We start from the raw sequence: 19,010 nt of genomic DNA, 5'->3' as shown, positions 1-19,010 counted from the left end.
TGGATACGCTCGAGTCATTCAATGGCCTTTTTGGAGGGAGGGGCCCAAAAAAAGCTCATCTTTTGTCAGGAGAAAGCACGGGCAGAGGCACACACGCACTGTTCAATCCTCAGCCTGACAACTACAACGCAAAGCCACTGACCACTCTGCAGGAGGCAAGTGTTAAACACACAACTGCTGGTTTTAGGGAAACCAAGAGGATGGAAGTGCCCATGCTGAGGGCTGACATACACAGTACGATCACTCGCTGCAGCAAGACTAACCTTTGCTTCTGGCGTGACTACTGGCTTTGGAGGGAACTGCACCTCGGTAGCTTTCAGAATTGTGTTCTCTTGCAGAATATCTTGTTGTGACTGGTTGTGACCGAAGGGCTACCAAAAAACAGAAGACAGTTGTTAAAGGTTGGCGACAGGCCTTAAAAAAACCCCCGTAACACTACTGTTTATTATCACTTTTTCCAGGCAAGAAGCCCATAAATGCTGTGAAGGTGCTGCACATTCCAGCCAGATGAGCAGGACACATTGCTCCTGTGCTTAAACTGAACAAAAGGGACCAAGCTGGAACATGTCTGGGGTGTTTCCGGCTCAGACAGGAGGGATCTCCACCTGCTTCCAGATCTCATAGGTCAGCTTCAGCATGTGCAAGAGGGCCTTCATCTATTGAAGCTGACAGGAGATTCACCCACCTCAATCTTCGCTGGGCTGGTTCCACCAGTTGTCTGACTGACAACACTAAGCAACGCAGGGTGTTTGTCAGCCCAGCCTTTCACAACACTTGGTTACCAAGGACTCGTGAAAACAAGAGTTGATGGAATCCTTTTTCCTTCTCCAACCTATTTCTTCTGTTGTCATAAAACAAATTACCTGCTCTCAGGACAAATGATCTTTTCCTGATCCAGACTCCTCCCTTCCAAAAGCCATCCCAAAAAACTTCTAGAGGGGGTCTTTGTACCTACTTTTTTTTCTAATACAATTGCAGCCATCAAGCAGTATCAGGCTCGATCGACAAAGACTTAGTGCACTGAAAGCACAAAACAACACCAGGCCAAGAACCTCGGGTGTCTGGCTCTGAACGATACCCCTGTCCCGCTCATAATGGCCTCAGTGGGAACGTGCCTGGTGGAAGGAGATGTTCTGCAGAAAATTGCTTCTGAAGGAAGTGCCACGTAGAGCACAACACAACCTAGTAAATTCTCCCCACTTCATTAGCATGGACTCTGCCTTGGAACTGATGGCAAGGAGACAAGGAGGAAGGACCTTCTAAGCCTGGGGAGGAGGAGGAAGCAGAAGCCAGAGCTGCCTCCCAAAAGGTTTGGGAATAGCCACTAAGGAAGGAGCTAAATGCCTTCTTACCTTTCTGCCATAGAGACACTGATAGAAGATGACTCCCACTGACCAGACATCAACTTTATTAGAAATCTTTGGAGGTTCTTTCCCAACCACAAAACATTCTGGCGGCAAATACCTGATTAGAAGGAAGTGACAACAGGTTATGAGCAGCATCTCCAAATACTTTCAATTTTCTTTAGAAAGGAAGGAACAAGCTTCTGTGATCAGATATTGGCTTGGTACTTGAGGGACCCAATTTCATTCCTGTGCATCTCTGGGCCAAGATCACCAATGCATAACCCCTCCTGGGAACAGTGATCCCAAGGGCTCTCCAGAAACTCGTGGTCTGAGACAGTCAGCACAGTCAGTTTCTTTTCACCAGAGCACATAAAATAACCCCATTTTCTTTTATCTTCAGAACTGCTATTTGTTGTTAAAAGGGCTCGGCCAACAATTCCACAATAGAAACACACAGCCAAAATATGTATTTCTAGAAATACAACCCCAGATGCCACGTCCTAGCTAGAGACACTCAGCCTTGCTCAAACTACAGTTAGTTTCATTTTTAGGAACAGAACAGAACTGTACAATACAGAACGCCTTAACAAATGTTCCTGTACTACTGTTGCCCATAGTGACAGTCTGCAGCTTGGGTAATATCTAAGAACCACATTCAGTGGCACTCACTGTAGGTCTTGCTCTCAGCCACGGGTGATGCAGTGACACCACTTGGCACTCAGGATAAAGTATTGCTGAAAACATCTTTCACGTGACACTTGAAAGTGAAGCTCTGGCTATACACAGCACTATGAGATTTAGATCTTTTGTAAGAGCTAACTGTGGATTTTCACCTCCTCCTTTCATTGGAATATGCTTTCCATCTCCCTGATGTACCTGTATTTCCAAACAGGCATGGTATTCTCCTCCTCCTTGCTTAAACTGTTAGACAGTGTCATTATGGACTGTGAAATAGCAGCCAAGCTCCACTCCAGAGCTTGCTATCTCAGCAGCATGTAGCATATGCAGTTTTTCACCAGGCCCTTTGGATAAGAGATGGTTTTAAAATGTATAAACGTTAACCCACTGAAAAGTAAAAAGCTGCCAGCCTCAAAAGGAGCTCTGTGACAACAAGAGCAGTTTCTGGGGTCTCAAACCTCCAGTGTCTCAAGCTGTCACAGACAAAGCTGACATAAATCCAAAGCTGTTTATAAACTGTTCTTGATCTGTAACTTGCAAGTGCCCCAGGCAACGCTTACCAGTAAGTACCAGCCCCCTGCGATGTCAGTTCCATGCCATCAACAGAATTGTAGCTGTCATCATCCATGATTTTGGAAAGTCCAAAATCTGTGATTTTTATCTCTCCACATGCAGTACCATTGACTAGAAGAATGTTACCTAGACAGAGGAAAGAAACAGTCCCTTAAGATACATATCTAGCAGGAAAAAACAAGAATAAAATTGCACTGAACTCTGGCACTCTGCACGAGAGGTCAAGGAACCTACACAATGAGCTGCAGCAGATGTTTTAACACTCAATACCCTGAGCTCCAGAGGCAACTCAGCTCCCACCAAGTGCTAGAACTGATCTGCCCCTCCTTGAATGACCCAGTGGCCCGACGTTACTCGGAGCCTCCAGATTCTGAGCCCTCTGAGCCAAACGAGCTTGATGCCCATGCTGTTTTGACCCCTCCCAAAGGTCCCGTTGGAAGGGCAGGTCAAAAAGGAGGATTAAGCAGGGAAGTACACATACACAGTTATGACTCATTCTGCCCAGAAGTCCTGACTTGCCCTGGCCTCTCAACAAGCCAGAAACTCTCTCCTTCCTGGCAGTGCTCCCCAGTGGCTTTCTAAGCTCAAAAAGGACAATTACTGCTTAGGCAAGAATCTTTTACAAATCCATCAACGATCAAGAAGTCAGATCATCACTGTTTTTCTCAAAGCCTACAATAAAGCAGCAAAATCGTGCGTGATGGCAGTGGATGAATCAGAGCTTTAGACAACTGTAGGCAGAGCTCTGCAACATGCTCAGACAACATGAAAACAGTCGGCAGCTGGGGGAAGAAACAGGGTCACTAGAACTAGTGCAACAGCACCACCTCCCGTACAGATTCCTCGTGCTGATGCAATAAACCACATCACATACCAGTTACACAATGCTGATGAAGTGCCACCAGTACAGGGAGACAAGCCAGGGAGAACTGCCCAAAGAGATGGCTCAAGTTTACTGGACTAGGAAAAGAAAAAAGCTATGTATCCAAGAGGCATCACCCCAAAAGAAAGCACTTCCATTTTTTCCCCTCGTGACTCTGCCCAGTGGTAAAGGGAAATCTGCAACAACATTTGGAGAGGACCTTCTACATGGCAGATGCTACTGAATTCAAAGGCAGACCTGAGCAGTTTGACTGTGTATCCTCAGCTTTGTGAGCTGCCACATGATGTGAAAAACCAAACACTTCCAAGTTAGCTTCTGCCATCAAATTTTCAGGCAGATGATTACAGAAAGAATAAGCCAGAAGAATGGGAACATGAAACACACCAGTAATTATGGGAACCTTTATGAAGCAATAACAGAAGCTCTCAACAGCAGAATACAAGCAGGACATTAAGAAACCAAACAGACACTTGGTGGTTCAAGGGCTCATTCTGAACAAGGAGGCTACTTTTTCTGGAATGTCACTTCCTTGTTTTATGTTGCAATTCTGAGAGACAATACCCTTTTCTCAGCATGTTCTACACATTTAAGTTTTTTTCTTGTTGCAAGCTAGTTTTCCCAGACAGCCCTGTCTCCTTTTCGCTGTCTGACCAAAGTAAACTTCCCCATGTTACTTACAACCCATTACCTTTAGTTAGCATCCTTAAGCAGTCAGCTAGCAGCACAGCATACCTGGTTTAAGGTCATAGTGTATGATGGGAGGTTTGATTTCATTTAAGTACTTTAAAGCATTCACAATCTGCATGATAATGGATCGCGCCTCTTTCTCCGACATTAACTTGTGCTGTTTCAGGTAGAAGTCCAGATCATTTCCCTCACAGTATTCTAACACTGTACAAAACCTGAAGGCAAAACAGTAGTTGTTGTAATTAAGGCACCTGATAGAAATCAGAACACTTTGTTATTGCTTGTCTGTAAGACTCACCTATTTGGTCAATATATTAAATTAAGAGTTCTCCAGCCTATTAATCCCTTTCTAAAAATAAGCTTCCAGGAGGCACAGACCTCAACGCTCAACAGTACAAAGGTCAGAGATCCCCCATTAAGTAGATCCAGAAGCAGAAAGCTGTATCAGCTGGGGCATTTGCCCAGGCCAACAAAGAGTAGGATTTACTAGTAAAACACCACACTTGACATAATACAGCATACTGGTTTGTGAGGTGGCATCTCTAGAAAACCAACATATGTTGAAACCGCCTCAGGTATCTCTGCAGTACAGTCTGTAACATTGGTATGGGCATTCTCTGGACTCTCCTGTAAAGTTTTAAGAGAACAAACGCTTGGTCTGTAGTGAATGGGTCAAACCAAGTCAAAAGGACACAGCAACATAACTTACGAGTCAGTATCCAGCGAAAAGTAGTCATATAGCTTAACTATTCGAGGATGATCCAGTTCTTTGTGAATTCTGTACTCTCTACACGCATGTCTGAAAATAGGAAAGTCTGAGCATTAGTCATACAAGTGACTTAATTCTAAGTTCTGCAGATAGCGAACCCAGACATACCACACAGCAGTCCAACTTCAATCAAACCCATGCACATTAATCAGACAGCTTAAGGAAAGGCAAGCAAATGAGGAACTGTGCAGAACAGTTCTTGAGAACCACAGAATCTGAGTGCATCTCCAATGCTGGCAATACTACAAAATAACTAATCTTGATTAATGGTACTGCTTGCCAAAACAGAATAACCTCATAAAATAAATCGTTAGGGGATCCAAGATAGCTGAATACCAAAATCAGCAAGTTCTAGAAAAATTCCATGATGCTCAACAGCCCAACTTCTAGGCTGCACATTCAGCTTAGTTTGTCCCAGTGACCTGCTGGGGAATTAAGATCACAGCTTTACCTTTGAAGCTCTGTCGAGAAGGCTTGGCTGCCATTCTGCAGAGTTTATCTAAACCATGGCATTAGGGAGCAAGTGTTACCAACACCAGAAAGCTTCCTATACCTCCCTTCTAGGCCATGACATACTTACAGTCCTAATCATCTGTGACAGGATTAAGTATTCTAGGAAACAAAGAGAAGGGGAAGGCTTTCAGGGAGCAAAATGCAGGTGTGTACCTGGAAGATGGGCATGACCAACTTTTTCCCACAAAAGCAGAGTTTAGACATTTCAGAGAGGAGAAGCCACTTTAACGTCTTCTTCACAGAGCACTACTGGTGCCTCAAAACCTTGGGCCCTAGTGCTTACACAAAACCATGTGTGTGTGCGCTGCATGCACAGGTTTAAAACATTTCTAATCTGACCTTAACTTTTACAAGTAGCTACTGGGACAGAAAGTGGCTTTTGAAATGTGGCAAAACACAGGAAAAACACGGCAGCCTGTTCGCAGACACTGGATAACTAAATACAGGAGGAGTTTGGAAACACGGCTGTCTGTTTTACAGCCTTACTTACTTGTGATAGTTTTCTTTCTTCTCATCTCTCCAGTTTTTATTTAACTGGTGTATTTTCACAGCTACATATCTCTGTTCTGTTAAATCAAATGCCTGCAGAGAGAAGAGCTGAAAATCAGTAGGAATCACAACTTCAAGTTAATACTGCAAAAGCAGACAAGCTCTAACAAACCAATATCCCCACCCAGGAAATAAGCATTACAACATACTGAGTGAAGAGCAAACCCGCATTTTGATGTAATTAGTTTCACTAATGAAACCAAGCAACTCTGAAAACAATTGAATATTCTGCGCTTTGATCTGACCTTCTCATGGGCTCTAACTAGCGCCGCATTTATTCTGACATTTTACCACCAGAGCTACAGTGGGATCAGAAAGGCCACATTACCAAAATATAGACAGTTAATCACATGGGGAAAGACCCTGTTGTTATTCCTCCAAGCCACCTAACTCGTTTTCTACACTCAGTTAAAAAAAACCCCAAAACATACAGAGGATTCTCAATACGTTGTTTCACATGGGCAGCTCAGCTCTCTGTCCTGGAGCATAATGTTTCAGCTTATTTAGAAGCTGAAGAATTCAATGGCAGAACTGCATAAATCTTTGCTGTATTTTTCCCTCCAGTTTCTTGCTGTTTAGGCAGTCTTTAAAGAACGGACTGCAATTGCGCTCTTGGAGAAACACAGAAATCTTTTACCTTGTCTGAGAGCAGCAACAGCTAGTAACTTATAGGAGGGGCAAAATCTTATTGTAAGCAGACAAGGATAAACTGTGTCCATCTCTAAAGTCGTATACTTAACTCCTAATGCTTAACAGACTGGCCAAGACCCTGGAGAAGAAGGGCTACACATTTCTTTGTTTTAATAACATAGTTACAACTCAAACTCACTCAGGTATGAAGCATTCATACCCTCTTGCTTTCACCTGTGGAGCCAAGGCTTTCTACTTAGAAAGCCTCCAAAGAGCAATTCAGAGTACTTACATGCAGATCACTCTCTTTTTTCACTACCTGAGCAGTCCAGCCCCCTGGTTTAGATATCTATTGTTGTACTGCATCAAAATAATAAATCACTGTGAAGTTTCCAATATTTGCGTTGACATAGTTATTTTCATTCTAGCCAAATTCAACATGAATTAAGAACTACTAGGTACAGATGGGGAGTGTTTAGAACTGGAAAGGCTTTAGGCGTAATAGCCAAATAGCAAGCACCAAAGTATCACAGGTCTTGGCCACGCAGGAGTGCTGACACACAAGTAATCCTCAGTTCCAAGGAAGTCCCAAGACTACACACACACACGCCCAGAGTGTAAAATTGTGCTACTTCAGAGTGTAAAATGAAGACACAAGAAAAAAGCCTTCTACCCCCAGGAAATGAAGGCTTTGCTCTTATTACTGGAGCTATTTTCTCTTATTTACAGTGAGGTTCAGACTTGCTATGCCATGCTCAACAAAACTTCGCTACTTGAGGTATTTGTGTGTAGCACTTGAAGAAACAAGCCGTTTGCTTCTCCATCGTGACAAAACTTGCAGACTTGGTGCAACATTTTCTTGAAACATACTTTTGCAGGAAACCTGACCTCTGAGGACAAGGGCAGAACCTAAAAAGCTCAAGCCTGCTGTCTAATGCAAGCCAGATGCAACATGTGCTTTGTCCTCCCTTCTTCCCTCCAGAACCACACACACCATTGAGAAAACAAGTGTAAAAATTCTGCTTACTGCAATATTTCACTGCAGATTCAGATTACACCACAGACTGCCACTTCAAATTTACCTTATATACTTCACTGAAGCCGCCTCTACCCAGAAGATGTAGCAACAAATACCTATCATTTAGCGTTGGATGGTCTTTAAATCTGGCAAGAAAGACACAGTTTAAGAACACTGACAGCAATAATGCAATCTACTGCACAATAAATTACAGCTACTACACAGCTTAGAAACAACACTTTTACATTAAGACAGAAAAATATTAGAACTGTGTTAATGACTGATAGGTTTGATACTGTTTGATCACTTTGCACTGATGAAACACTATATAATGGTACCCTTCGATGCACTTGGAAGCCTTTGTCTTGCATGAACTTCAAGTTATACCACTGTGCCATCCCCACAGTCAAGTGACATCTTAAGTTGTAACACCAATTTAAAAAAGATGAAGCATTTCCCATTATGAAGGGGACAAATGAAAATTTGTTATACATTCTTGTCCCTGAATCCCACGTGCTTACTGTGAATTATCTTCATTGTGTATCCTTTTCAATTCCCTGATATGTAGATTTCTAACCCTCTCTAGCCGTTCCAACTCTGCCTGGATCTCTGCTTCTTCCTGCACAAGGGAAAACCAAAAGGAAAACACAACACTGTTAAGATAACGCAGTTAGAATTTTCGCCTGATCTGCAGCAACACAAATGTAATACCAGTAACTTCTTCACAGCTGGAAAATAGCTTGTTTGGGAGATTAGAGATGGTCATAGTCAACTAAGAGTCATGTGGAAGGTGACAGGAATGAAAACTGACTGGGCAGTTTCACTTACACCTACACACAGACAGGAGCAGACATATCTTTATGCCTTCTTGTTTTTAACATTTTCTGTAATTGAGAAGCGTTGTTGCTCTGGTCCTGCTCCTTCCCTGATTAAGTGCTATGCAGCTGTTTTTGTGGGAACTCAGCCTCTGCTGGGACAAGAGAAAGAGGACAGCCCTCAGAAGTAAGGAACAGGGGTACCATGATGCCACATGGGGATGGGGCAGCACCTGGAGAGGATGGAGAATGTCAAAGGACAACATTGGGCCCTATTAGCGGTAGAACAGGTCAGAGTGTAATTTAGTGCCATGTGGAAGTTCTGATACACTGTTTGTAGAGTTGGAAGTTCTAGTACCCTCAGCCACGACACCAGAATTCACATCACTGTGGACAGCGTTGCAAACCTCAATTAAAACGTGCGCCTTCAGCAGTACTATTTGGTATATATGACTCAAGGGACATAGTTACCCATTTGTCTTGTGACTCTGTTCCTTCCCTTCTCAACTTGTTCTATTTTTAGGCATAAAGAATGAGCCAGTTTCCAAAAGTGGAGAAGGATAAGCACAGCTTCAGACAATGCCACGATCCCAGAACATTACTTCATTTTCCATTAAGGTCCATTTCCACATGGATTCCTCTGTTCCAGGGTGGCACACTACATGCCAGCATAGATGGACCCGCAATTAATCCACTCTAGCAATGTGGAACCTGTAGGGCAAGCATGCCTTTAGCATACTCCTGCCCATATCACTTATCTTTGCTCCCAGGTCAATAAAACACAATGGGCAGAGTGCCAGCGGATTCCATGTGTGCATTCACTTTCCCTTGCCACTGAAAATAACAAGGAGTACAGGAGCATTAATGAGGCTTTGCATTTAACTTGTGTGTCAAGGTTACAGGAAAAAACTAAGTGTAGAGCTCAGGCACCACCTGAGAAAAGAAGGGGGACTCCAGCAACGCGTTTGCACGCTTCCTCTTTGTTTCATAGGGGAAAGAAAACTCTTTGGCCTTAGCAGGGATCACAGCTAACCAGGAAATGGCAGAAGACATCTATTTTTTTTTTTTCAGTACTTCATCTGTTGAAGTGTCCCAGCAAACTTATTTATAGGTTATTGCAATCACCTTAAAGGTAACCAACAGCTTATCTAAATATCACCTCACTTGCAGGTACAGTTCCTACTGAAGCCAATGTACTTGGAAACACATGTGCATTACAACTACCTAAGCAGTACTAGTTTCCAAAAGCCCAAGAGATTTTATTGGACTGTTACTGATAATGCTGGTTACTCAATATTGCAAAGAAATGGGAAAGTCAATGACGGCTGCAGTTTTTCTTCTTGTCATTTTCTTCCCTTGGTCCATTCCTTCATGTTCCCACATATCAGACACGTACAGAGCCCAGCACTAGGCAGGTCACAGTGACAGAATAAGATGCATCAAAACAGTGGAGCTCCCTGCATGAAATCATAACAGTAAGGACACAGAAATCTATCTACTGAAGCAAAGAATATCCTTCCTGAATACCACTGCCCTGGAAAAAAATTATTACAAAATCCTGGCCATCCCTTTCAAGCAACAAAAAAACCTCTCAATTATCAAACAAACAGTAGTGATCTCTACTCAAAAGCCCACCTAAAAGCCTTTTCTTCAGTTAGTTCTTACCTTTTTAAGATGACCTAGTCGGAGTTTGAAGATTTCTTCCTGTTCATGGTACTCTGCTAACGTTAACCTGCGGAGAAGAGACAGATCCAGTGTGTTAGGTTTCAGTGCCTGTGATGAAGTGAACAGTCTGCAGAATACACATCGCCACTGGAAGTGACAACTACGCAGAGTATGTCAACAGTTGGCAGAAAATATTGTAGGTAAACTCTGTAATCTATTTTTTTAAAATAATCAATCTAAAGGAGACCAAAAGCTTAAGCCTTGATAAAGCACATATTAATTTCAAATCCAAGTCCCTCGTAACACCTATTTAGGCTAGTGACTGACTTTTAACAAAGAAAGCTAAACTATAAACTAAATGCAGAACACTGAAGCACAAGTATTCTATATCTTATTTTTAAGTTTAAAGTTTTCTTTACTGACTCATTTTCAAATTTTTCTTTGTCATAAAAGCTGGATAATTCAACCCTGCTATTCACTCCGGGACTAGCAGTACACCTGGCCACAGAACCAAACAGAGCAACAACCTGGATTCAGAACTTTTTCCTGTTTCAGGCTCTTTGAAGTGGCTTCCAGGGAAACCTTGGGAAAGTTACTTCACCTGACCATATCTCTGACCTCCTGTGTAGTTAGGAGAAGCAATGGGGTAAGTGGAATAATCCCCATTTTCCTGATGGTAAACAATGTACAGAGTTTCCATCCTAGGTGGCTGGTCAAAAAAAAGTTTCATAATGTTTTTGATGTTTTTATAGCTAAAGTGTGCCATGTAGAACGGAGGCAAAACACTAAAATAGTGACAGATCCCATCACTTGCAAAATGTAATGATGTGCTGAGATCTTTAAGGTTAGAAAAATGAACCGCTGTATTAATTTTCTCACTACTACCAACAAGGAGTTTAGTAAAAACATCACACATGTGAACATAAAGCTGCGAAGCCCTATCAACTGCATCTGTTTACTTTGTAAATAAGATATGCACGTGACAGCATATACATATCTTTTTTGAACCTAAATTGAGTTCAAAGCGTATCCCAGGAGGATTCCTGTCGCAGCAGTTATGCTCTGCACAGTACTTAGTACAAAGGGTGGTGTATGAGGTCTCCACAGCATCAATACCACAATTAGTTTCAACAGGGGAGCGAGTCCTGTGTCTGCACCAGGCTGTGGGACCTTGGCTCACTGTACAGTAACTTGAGAGGAGGTAGTATTTAGCTGATTAAGTGCTCATCTTGAAATGCCCCAATTCCTCTTCACTGTTGGTAACACAGAGGGTCCACATAGCTGAAATAAGTGCTAAAGCAGTTGTTAGTTGATAAATTTAATGCAAAACTCACATGCCAAGTTCCCTTTGAAAGAATCTCAACCATAAGGAACTGCTTATTACAAATTAAAGATACATACAAAGCACAGCTAGTACGATAGATGTTTACATGTTGTCTCATTCCATATAAAAGCATGTTAATTCACACATCCCCCACCCTCCCCCTGACAGCCTGAATTTTATTAAGATTCAGCTAATATAAAAGACTGTCCCTAAAATTTAGGTTTTTGGCTGGTGTTTCTGTATAAGGAATAAAAAGACAATTGAATAAAGCAGCAACAAGCTTTCTACATATTCGTGTGCACAAATGAAATACAGGGCTGAACACCAACAGTCTACTCGTTAAGCAAGAAATGTAATGAGTACCACCAGGCTAAGGCTGCCCAAAATAGCTGCCTGTTAGCAGCAAGCATTACAAAAATCAAGGGGGCTCTAACACAAACACTGCTCTGTTTCACAGATGCATGCTTGAAATACACTACTTCTAGTGCAGCTGAAGACTCTAAGGCTGCCCAAGCTGCCCTTACAAACCTCAAAAAGCCTCAGCAGATTAATCTTCCTGAATGAAAATCTTTCTGTCATTCACAGGCTAGAAACTAGTTTCAGGAGAGCACATGTTTAAGTTCGCATCATGGGACCTTCCTCTCCTTTTTAGGACACAGCAACAGCCATGAACCAAAGAGGAACCAAAAACTAAATGAAGGAATTTGGCTGTCTGCTCCTCATTCAACTTTCAGAAACATTTATATTCAACTTGCTTAAAGACAGCCTCTGTAAGAATTCCACAAGGAAAAAAACCTCCCTGCAAAAAAATCATAAAATTCTGTACCTGACACACAGCGATCCAACAAATGCATTTACAGGATAACTAATGATTAAGCAAACAGTCAGTCAGTACAGTTGCTTCAGCTGACTTGCAAAAACAATGTTTTCATAAGCTAAAACACTCCACATGAACCACATCCATACACTGGCAAGCAGTTTTTATCAAGAATGCCACAAGAAGCTCTTCTAAACCACAAAGATAAAACCCTGAAATATATCAGTGAAGAATGACAAACCAGCAAGAAACACAGAGAAAAAGACCTGGTAGCACAAAAAGCCTTACTAGCAAACCCAGGTAAAGCCAGATTACCTCAAGGCAGGCTCACAACACAGGCAGAAGCTCACTAGATATCACAGACATTAGTTCTTCTTAAGCTCACTTGGCCAGAACAAGGGCAAATGTCTCTATTCAAGCTATTTATTTGCAGAAAGCACATGGTGCCCTCCAATACAATACACCTGATCTGCAGGCACCAGCATCCTATCTGGGGGCACAGCCCTGGTTGCTGAGAGCACCCTGAATATCACAATTCACCCAGAGTGTGCCATCTCTGCTGTGACTGCAAAAGGCGGTGGGAGCTTTTGCTTCACATGCACTTTTAAAGGTCAAGACCAAGAATTCAAAAGGATCCAGGAACTCTGAGGTCAAGCCATGCCCAGTAGATGTAGTAGTGCAAAAAGAAAAGTGTCACTGAGAGTTATGGTATTAGCCAACAGCAATAAAATGAAGCCTGTAAAGGAAACTGGTAGAAGGTTGGGGAACGTCTCTGACTTAATGTATTTCCAACTCACAAAAACTCCCCAAAAAATAATGTTCTAAATTTCTTGTGAGACACAGCTTTCCTCTCTAACAGCATCAGGACTCTTGAAGCATCAGTAACTTCAAAAGAGTTAGGAAAAAAAAAAATCTTCTGTAAAGAGTATCACTTCAACTACCTTTCCATCTCCCTGACTCAGCCATCTGTGAAGGACTGCTTTGGAGATACAGGTCAATGCTTAATGCACTGTCTTTATAGAGAGCATCTTTTTTCTTTGGTATACCAAATTATTTGTTTGAAAAGCCTCACCAGAAAGTACATGGAAATAAAGGTTTCTAAATGTGTGTAATTTTTTTTCCTTAAAAAAAAAGCACCACATATCACACAAGTGATACCAAAATCATTCTGAAGTTGCAACACTAAGACACCACTTTTCAAACCTGATGCAACGGGAATACTGAAAAAGTTACTGCATTCAAAAAGAGTTAAGCTCATACAAAGTCTGGACTCAGCAATGATCCTTGTTTTACTCCAATGAAAACTATTTAGAACTGCAGCCAGATGTTGCTGAATGCCAGGCTAATTCCACAATACTCATTTGTGCATGGAGTGAAGCCTAGAGGCAAGGGCAAGATTCCATTTCCCAGTAGATATTTTGTGCTCTAATCAAAGCATGCAGCTTTGCAATGCACCAAGAAGGCCACGTAACCTACGTTTCATTTTCTGCTCCATTGGTCTTGTTCTTGCGCTGCTTCTGCTCATTGCTTGCAGGAGGGGTCTGTCCCATTGCAGGTGGCTTCCGTTTTGCTAACATTTTTCGTTGTCTTTCTATTTCTTCCCGCTGGGAATTTATCCTTTCCTGTTGCCTGGAAAGAAGAGAGTAGAAAAAGCATGAAGCAGATAACTAATGGTATGTACGTGGTTGTCTTCAGCATCTGTTCTTAACAGATTGGAGCAATGAATTTCAGATCAGTTGTACTTGTAAGATTAGTAACAAAATATTTTTGTACAGAAAAGGGGGATGTGCCAAACATTATGACTCAGATTTTTAAAGGTATTTTTACATAAAAGGGGATTCTTTTCCTGGCCCACAGAAACCTTTCAGTAAGTGAAAGGTTTTATTCATGCAGAGGATATCCAAAACCAAGGAGCTGCTAACCTCACGGAAAACTCAGGGATCCATGGTAAGTCTCTAACTTTCCACACACTTTTTCCTAGAAGGCTCTGTTCTAAATATCAGACTTTCCTGTTAAAACTATTCCTGAAGTCTGGCACTGTCTGAGAAAGAATCTTTATACTTCAATGGTACACTTAAACTATCCTTAGTTCCCTGAAATATAACCAACACCATTCCCAATGTCACTAAGAAAACAGTCTCTCCTCCGAGATAAAAAGACTATCTTAAAACACTTTACAGTGATAAAAAGCACTCTTGAAATTTCAAGGCTAAATGAGCATTTACATACTTAATTCACTTATAAGACTAAGACTGCAGGTAAATATTCCATAAGTATTTCTTCCATGTCTTACAGCACAAACTAAGGAAGAATTATAAAGTTCTTAATCTGTGCCTAACAAGAGCTGCACCTCCCTATCAAGACTACAGAGAAGTGATATGATTTTAAAGGATCACACACAGCTCTCTCTAATGCAATTAATTTGCCAAGTCCTACTTAAAGGTCTAGGCCAGGTGGGAATTGACTGGATATTTCCATTAACATGCTGCATAAAAGGGTCTCTGATCTTCATTTCCAGGTTTCTGCAGCCCCTTTGATCACTGTTACCAGGAGGCAAAAAAAAGTTAAATAGTATGGATTTCTCTTTTAAGCTTCTCTACTTTCTACTTTAAAAAAAAAAAAGCAGCTAATTAACCTTCCTTGACTAAAATATGCAGGTATGCAAATCCAATTGACTGACTCATGATACACGTGAGGACTTGGTCCAGCCCTCCACTCTGAGCACTGCGCAGCCAGGTAGGTGCACTCAGAATATCCAACTGGGCAGCCTACTGCTTTCCAACCCAGAGGCCAACTCAAACGATTTGATTCCAGTTCAAGTCTCCGGAGGTTTAAGTGGAAACATATTTCTCACTTCAATGCAAAAACGTTCCCCATTGTCAGCAGCTGAGTTCCTGACTGATCCTTTCATGCATCAGTCGCACCATTCTCACATTTTGACATGCAAGACATCACACACAACTGCTCAGTTTTTCAGTCTCTGCCTCTGAACTTAAAGACAACTCTGTCCTCACTTGATGAGGTTCTGGAAGGCGTAGCCATCTGTCCACTGCTCGGTGAAAGACGCCCCATGCCGCACCGTAGTGAAGTGACCTAGCCTCAATCGATCCTGCATGCTCTTATCTCTGCATGCCATCTTCTCCTGTTTTGACTGAAAGCAAAATAAAACACATGTAAAAATATAAACCATAAATTAGCAGCTACGAGCTGTGCTGTGTTTTAAATCACTACCAATTCTTACCACTTTCCATTGTTTCAGTACTGCCGATCTGAAACCCAGCTGAAAACCACTGATCACATTATTACTGGTGCTTCACTCTGGTCTGACGGGCGTTTGTTTGCCTCCTTTCTGCCATTTCAGCCTCACCTTTCCTCCCCCATTACTGCTTGGGCAGGTCACCCATTCTATCATCAGTTGAAATCAGTCTAGCAGTAGGATTAGAACTTTCCCTTTGTATCAGTAGCTGAGCTTGACCCCAGACATGGCTCTGATCAGGCCCTTATTCACTCAAACAGGAGACAAAGGAAGAAAATGCACCCTGAATTACTGTTAAGACTAAGATAACAGTGATCAGCCAGCTCAGTTCTAGACTTGCACCACTTCCAGAAGTGACACAATCTCAGTTAGGTCACCAACATGCATAAAAACTGGTGGTGGTGTCTGTCACAGGGTGTTTCTGTTAAGTAAGAGGAAACTTCCAAGGCCTGAGATGAGAGCAGCAAAGTTTCAGTCAGTTAGGATTAAAGATGAACCAGCAAAGCTCTTCCCTGGAGCTACACACCACCTATCCAAATGCCAGGTCTGCCTAATGCCTAGCCCAGAGTTACAAATCCTCCCAGAAAGGGGAGTCCCATTCAGCCAAGAACAATCAGCTCTGTGACAAAGTCAGCTCAAACAGACTGCATGTACTGGCCAGCACCCTGGTAGTTTTGCCCATCCAGTGCCCACAAACAATAGATGGAATTGGCCAACAGGTGAAAGAGCAATCAGACCCCCACATTGTTTAACCATCAGGAAATCTGTCAACACTGAAGCAAGTTGGACGCTGGTAAACAGCAGCCTGGCACTTTCCCCAGTGTCTTTAATGTGCTGTTTTGAGCATTACACAAAGCAACGACCTCCAACTTTGCCACGTGAAAGAAGGAAAGGTCTAAATCACTTGCCCATGTCACAGAGCATATCTGGCAATTTCAGGGCACAATGGGGTGCTGCTCTTGCATTGCCATAGCTGGACAATGTTGCTTTTCAGGCATACGAGTTTCCAAATCAAGTAATGCCTGCTGCATTTAGAGCCCAGGCTATTCCATTTAAGCAAGGGAGATCACACACTTTGGGACTGTGAAAAGTACCAAAGAAACCAAAACATTCTGAACCATTTCAGTCTTAGGATTACGTTCCTATTCGCAGGGAAATAATTCAAGACAGAATTCCCGTTGTCTTTTACCACTAAAGCAACAGGGACAGGTTTTCACTGCTCAAAAGACAACAGAGAAGTTTTCAAGGACATGAACTGTGACTGCAGAGATGTGGAAAGTTCCCTGTTCACCTTTTCTATAAGAAGCTTCTTGCTCATCGTTACACATCTATTCAACCGCTCCTTGTACTTCTCCAGCATCTTTTGCTGTTCATCTATCTGCCGTCTCAAATCGCAGTTGGCCTAAAAGCGAACAGAGAAGAAAAGCCTTTAACTTTAAACCATTCAAAGAGCCAAACTAAGCATTGCCTAGGAAGAAGGTTCTCCAGGTAGCTCTAAGGATCAGATTAAAGTAAGCAAACCAGCAGGATTAAAAAAAAAAAAAAAAAAAAAAAAAAACCCCAAACCCGACCAGGTTCCTCTTAACAAAACATCTAAGCCAAGCTCTTCAATTCTTAACCCACTCAAATCTTAATACCCCTCTAGAACAGGGAAGTGCTGTTATCCTGGTTTACATGTAAGGAACTAAGGTACAAAGAAACACAAGCACAAGGCTTTTTTTTTTTTTTTTTTTTGAACATTTAAGACCTTGCCACAGCTACCAAGTCTCAAAACAGCTTAGTCATCCCTGGACTATCCTCCCTCTTTAGCCACAATACTGGCAGAGGAAAAGGATGGGGTAACTCCCTCTGCACTTTCAATTAAGTTCTTGTTCGAGTTACTATCCATCAGCCCTGCCATACAGACTGCTCCCAGCAACAGCTGCTGTTTTTAACACCACCACAGCGTACAGCAGTATTTTATGTGCGACTGTTTTCATTGATAAAAAGTTAAACTTAACCATCCCCCTTCCAACCAATAGCCTGGCTTCTGATTAAACAGTGAACAGTTAAAAAAAAAAAAGAAAATCTATTTCCTGCTCATGGATTGTTTTCCACAAACCCACATGTGCCACTGTGTATGTCTCTACAAGCCCGTCTTAGCATTTTTAGGTGCTGAGACCAAACACACACAAACACAGAGAGCCTTCCCTCTTCTCCCTTTAATGTTTTCTAATCCTTTTCAACACTTCACAAGAGATGCCTCGCCTCTCCAGCTGATGAAAGCTAAGTCAATTAGAACTCCTCCATTAAGACAAGGTCCTTGATTTAAACGTATTTATCTTTTACTGAAGAATACTAATGAGTTAAGAGAAGCTTTATCCTTTTTGTTTGACCAAAAGATGTTCTCCTCATCTCTATATGTGTCACCGACTCTCATGAACGAGCATTTCAGAATACAACTGCCCTGTCTACTGAGAGGCTACTGAACATGCTGCTAAACAAAAAGCAGAGTCAGCTCCTCAGTACTTAGAAGAGGGGAATAATTCTGCAAAGAAACATCTTAGGTTAGCTAGCAAAATACACAAGCGTGCAACAGATCAAAGAAAGGCCAACAACACTGCTGAGGACACAAACACCTGAGCTACGACGGCTCTGCACTGTAGAGCCACAGTCACTGCTACACTGCTTGTGGATTCCAGCAGGCCCAAACAGAGTATCTACAAGCCAGACAATTATCTTGCAAGTAAGGGATAACCGGATTTGTTTTACCTTATGAGTGTTGGTTCTAGAAACAGTATACAAAATCCTGCTCTGCAGCCTAGCTGGCACATGCGTTCTAGGTATCTTTAAATAGCTTTTACAAGGGTTGTCCCACTTTAAATACTTACTCTTAATAAGTCATCTATCCTCCCCTCCTTCTTCTCCAAGTCAGAGTTCTTACTGTTTTCTAGTGCAGATATTTTTTCCATTGTGAGGTCAGACTGTAGGGAAAAATCACCATAAACCACATTTAAGAAAAACAGATGATATTTCAGATAGTCAGCACGTAACATCACAGTGTAACCCCCGCTGATCTGAAAAGTTAGGCTTAAGAAGGAACTGATCCCTTGCATTCTAGCAGCCGGGGGAAGAACTTTCTCCATTCTTCATTTTCTTATTGCATGGTGGGCTCCTCCAGCATAGGAGGTTCAGTCAGCTAGCACAAAGCTGCTCTGGAGAACACAAGCTGGTAACACATAGAGGGCTACAATACCCTGTGTGTTCTGAAAATTTTGTTTTTATAATTGAGTTCTGCCCACTCCTCGGTGATCTCTGACATTCACTGTCCCTTCCTGCAGTGAAACATAGCTTGTACAGGAAAACGGCTTAAGAAGAAAACCACCAAATCTCAACCCTCAGCTGGAATATCAAATTTATGAGATCTTTCATGGGCACAGACAATCACCTGATAGACAAAAGACAACACCTGTGGGTTCTAAGGTGGTCTTGACAGAAAACACAGGTC

General features: G+C 42.1%; 1 protein-coding gene across 7 annotated transcripts in view; it reads right to left on the bottom strand.

Moving 5' to 3' along the window:
* Window positions 1-19,010, bottom strand: part of TLK2 (tousled like kinase 2) — a 44,406-nt gene that overhangs the window by 3,302 nt on the left and 22,094 nt on the right. For all 7 annotated transcript variants that reach the window (XM_074849899.1, XM_074849905.1, XM_074849906.1 and 4 more), the window contains 13 exons: window positions 18,394-18,486; window positions 16,815-16,925; window positions 15,282-15,418; window positions 13,744-13,896; window positions 10,127-10,193; window positions 8,168-8,265; window positions 7,711-7,792; window positions 5,940-6,031; window positions 4,877-4,966; window positions 4,213-4,382; window positions 2,585-2,723; window positions 1,353-1,464; window positions 264-371 (listed from right to left, as the gene is read on the bottom strand). In XM_074849899.1, coding sequence (XP_074706000.1) covers window positions 264-371; window positions 1,353-1,464; window positions 2,585-2,723; window positions 4,213-4,382; window positions 4,877-4,966; window positions 5,940-6,031; window positions 7,711-7,792; window positions 8,168-8,265; window positions 10,127-10,193; window positions 13,744-13,896; window positions 15,282-15,418; window positions 16,815-16,925; window positions 18,394-18,486 — 1,452 coding nt within the window. The remainder of the gene's footprint in view (window positions 1-263; window positions 372-1,352; window positions 1,465-2,584; window positions 2,724-4,212; window positions 4,383-4,876; window positions 4,967-5,939; window positions 6,032-7,710; window positions 7,793-8,167; window positions 8,266-10,126; window positions 10,194-13,743; window positions 13,897-15,281; window positions 15,419-16,814; window positions 16,926-18,393; window positions 18,487-19,010) is intronic.

Source organism: Strix aluco, chromosome 24 (assembly GCF_031877795.1).
Source record: "Strix aluco isolate bStrAlu1 chromosome 24, bStrAlu1.hap1, whole genome shotgun sequence".
In the NCBI taxonomy this organism is placed as follows: domain Eukaryota; kingdom Metazoa; phylum Chordata; class Aves; order Strigiformes; family Strigidae; genus Strix; species Strix aluco.
Note: the sequence above shows the minus strand (reverse complement) of the source record. Positions and strands in the feature narration are given on the sequence as shown.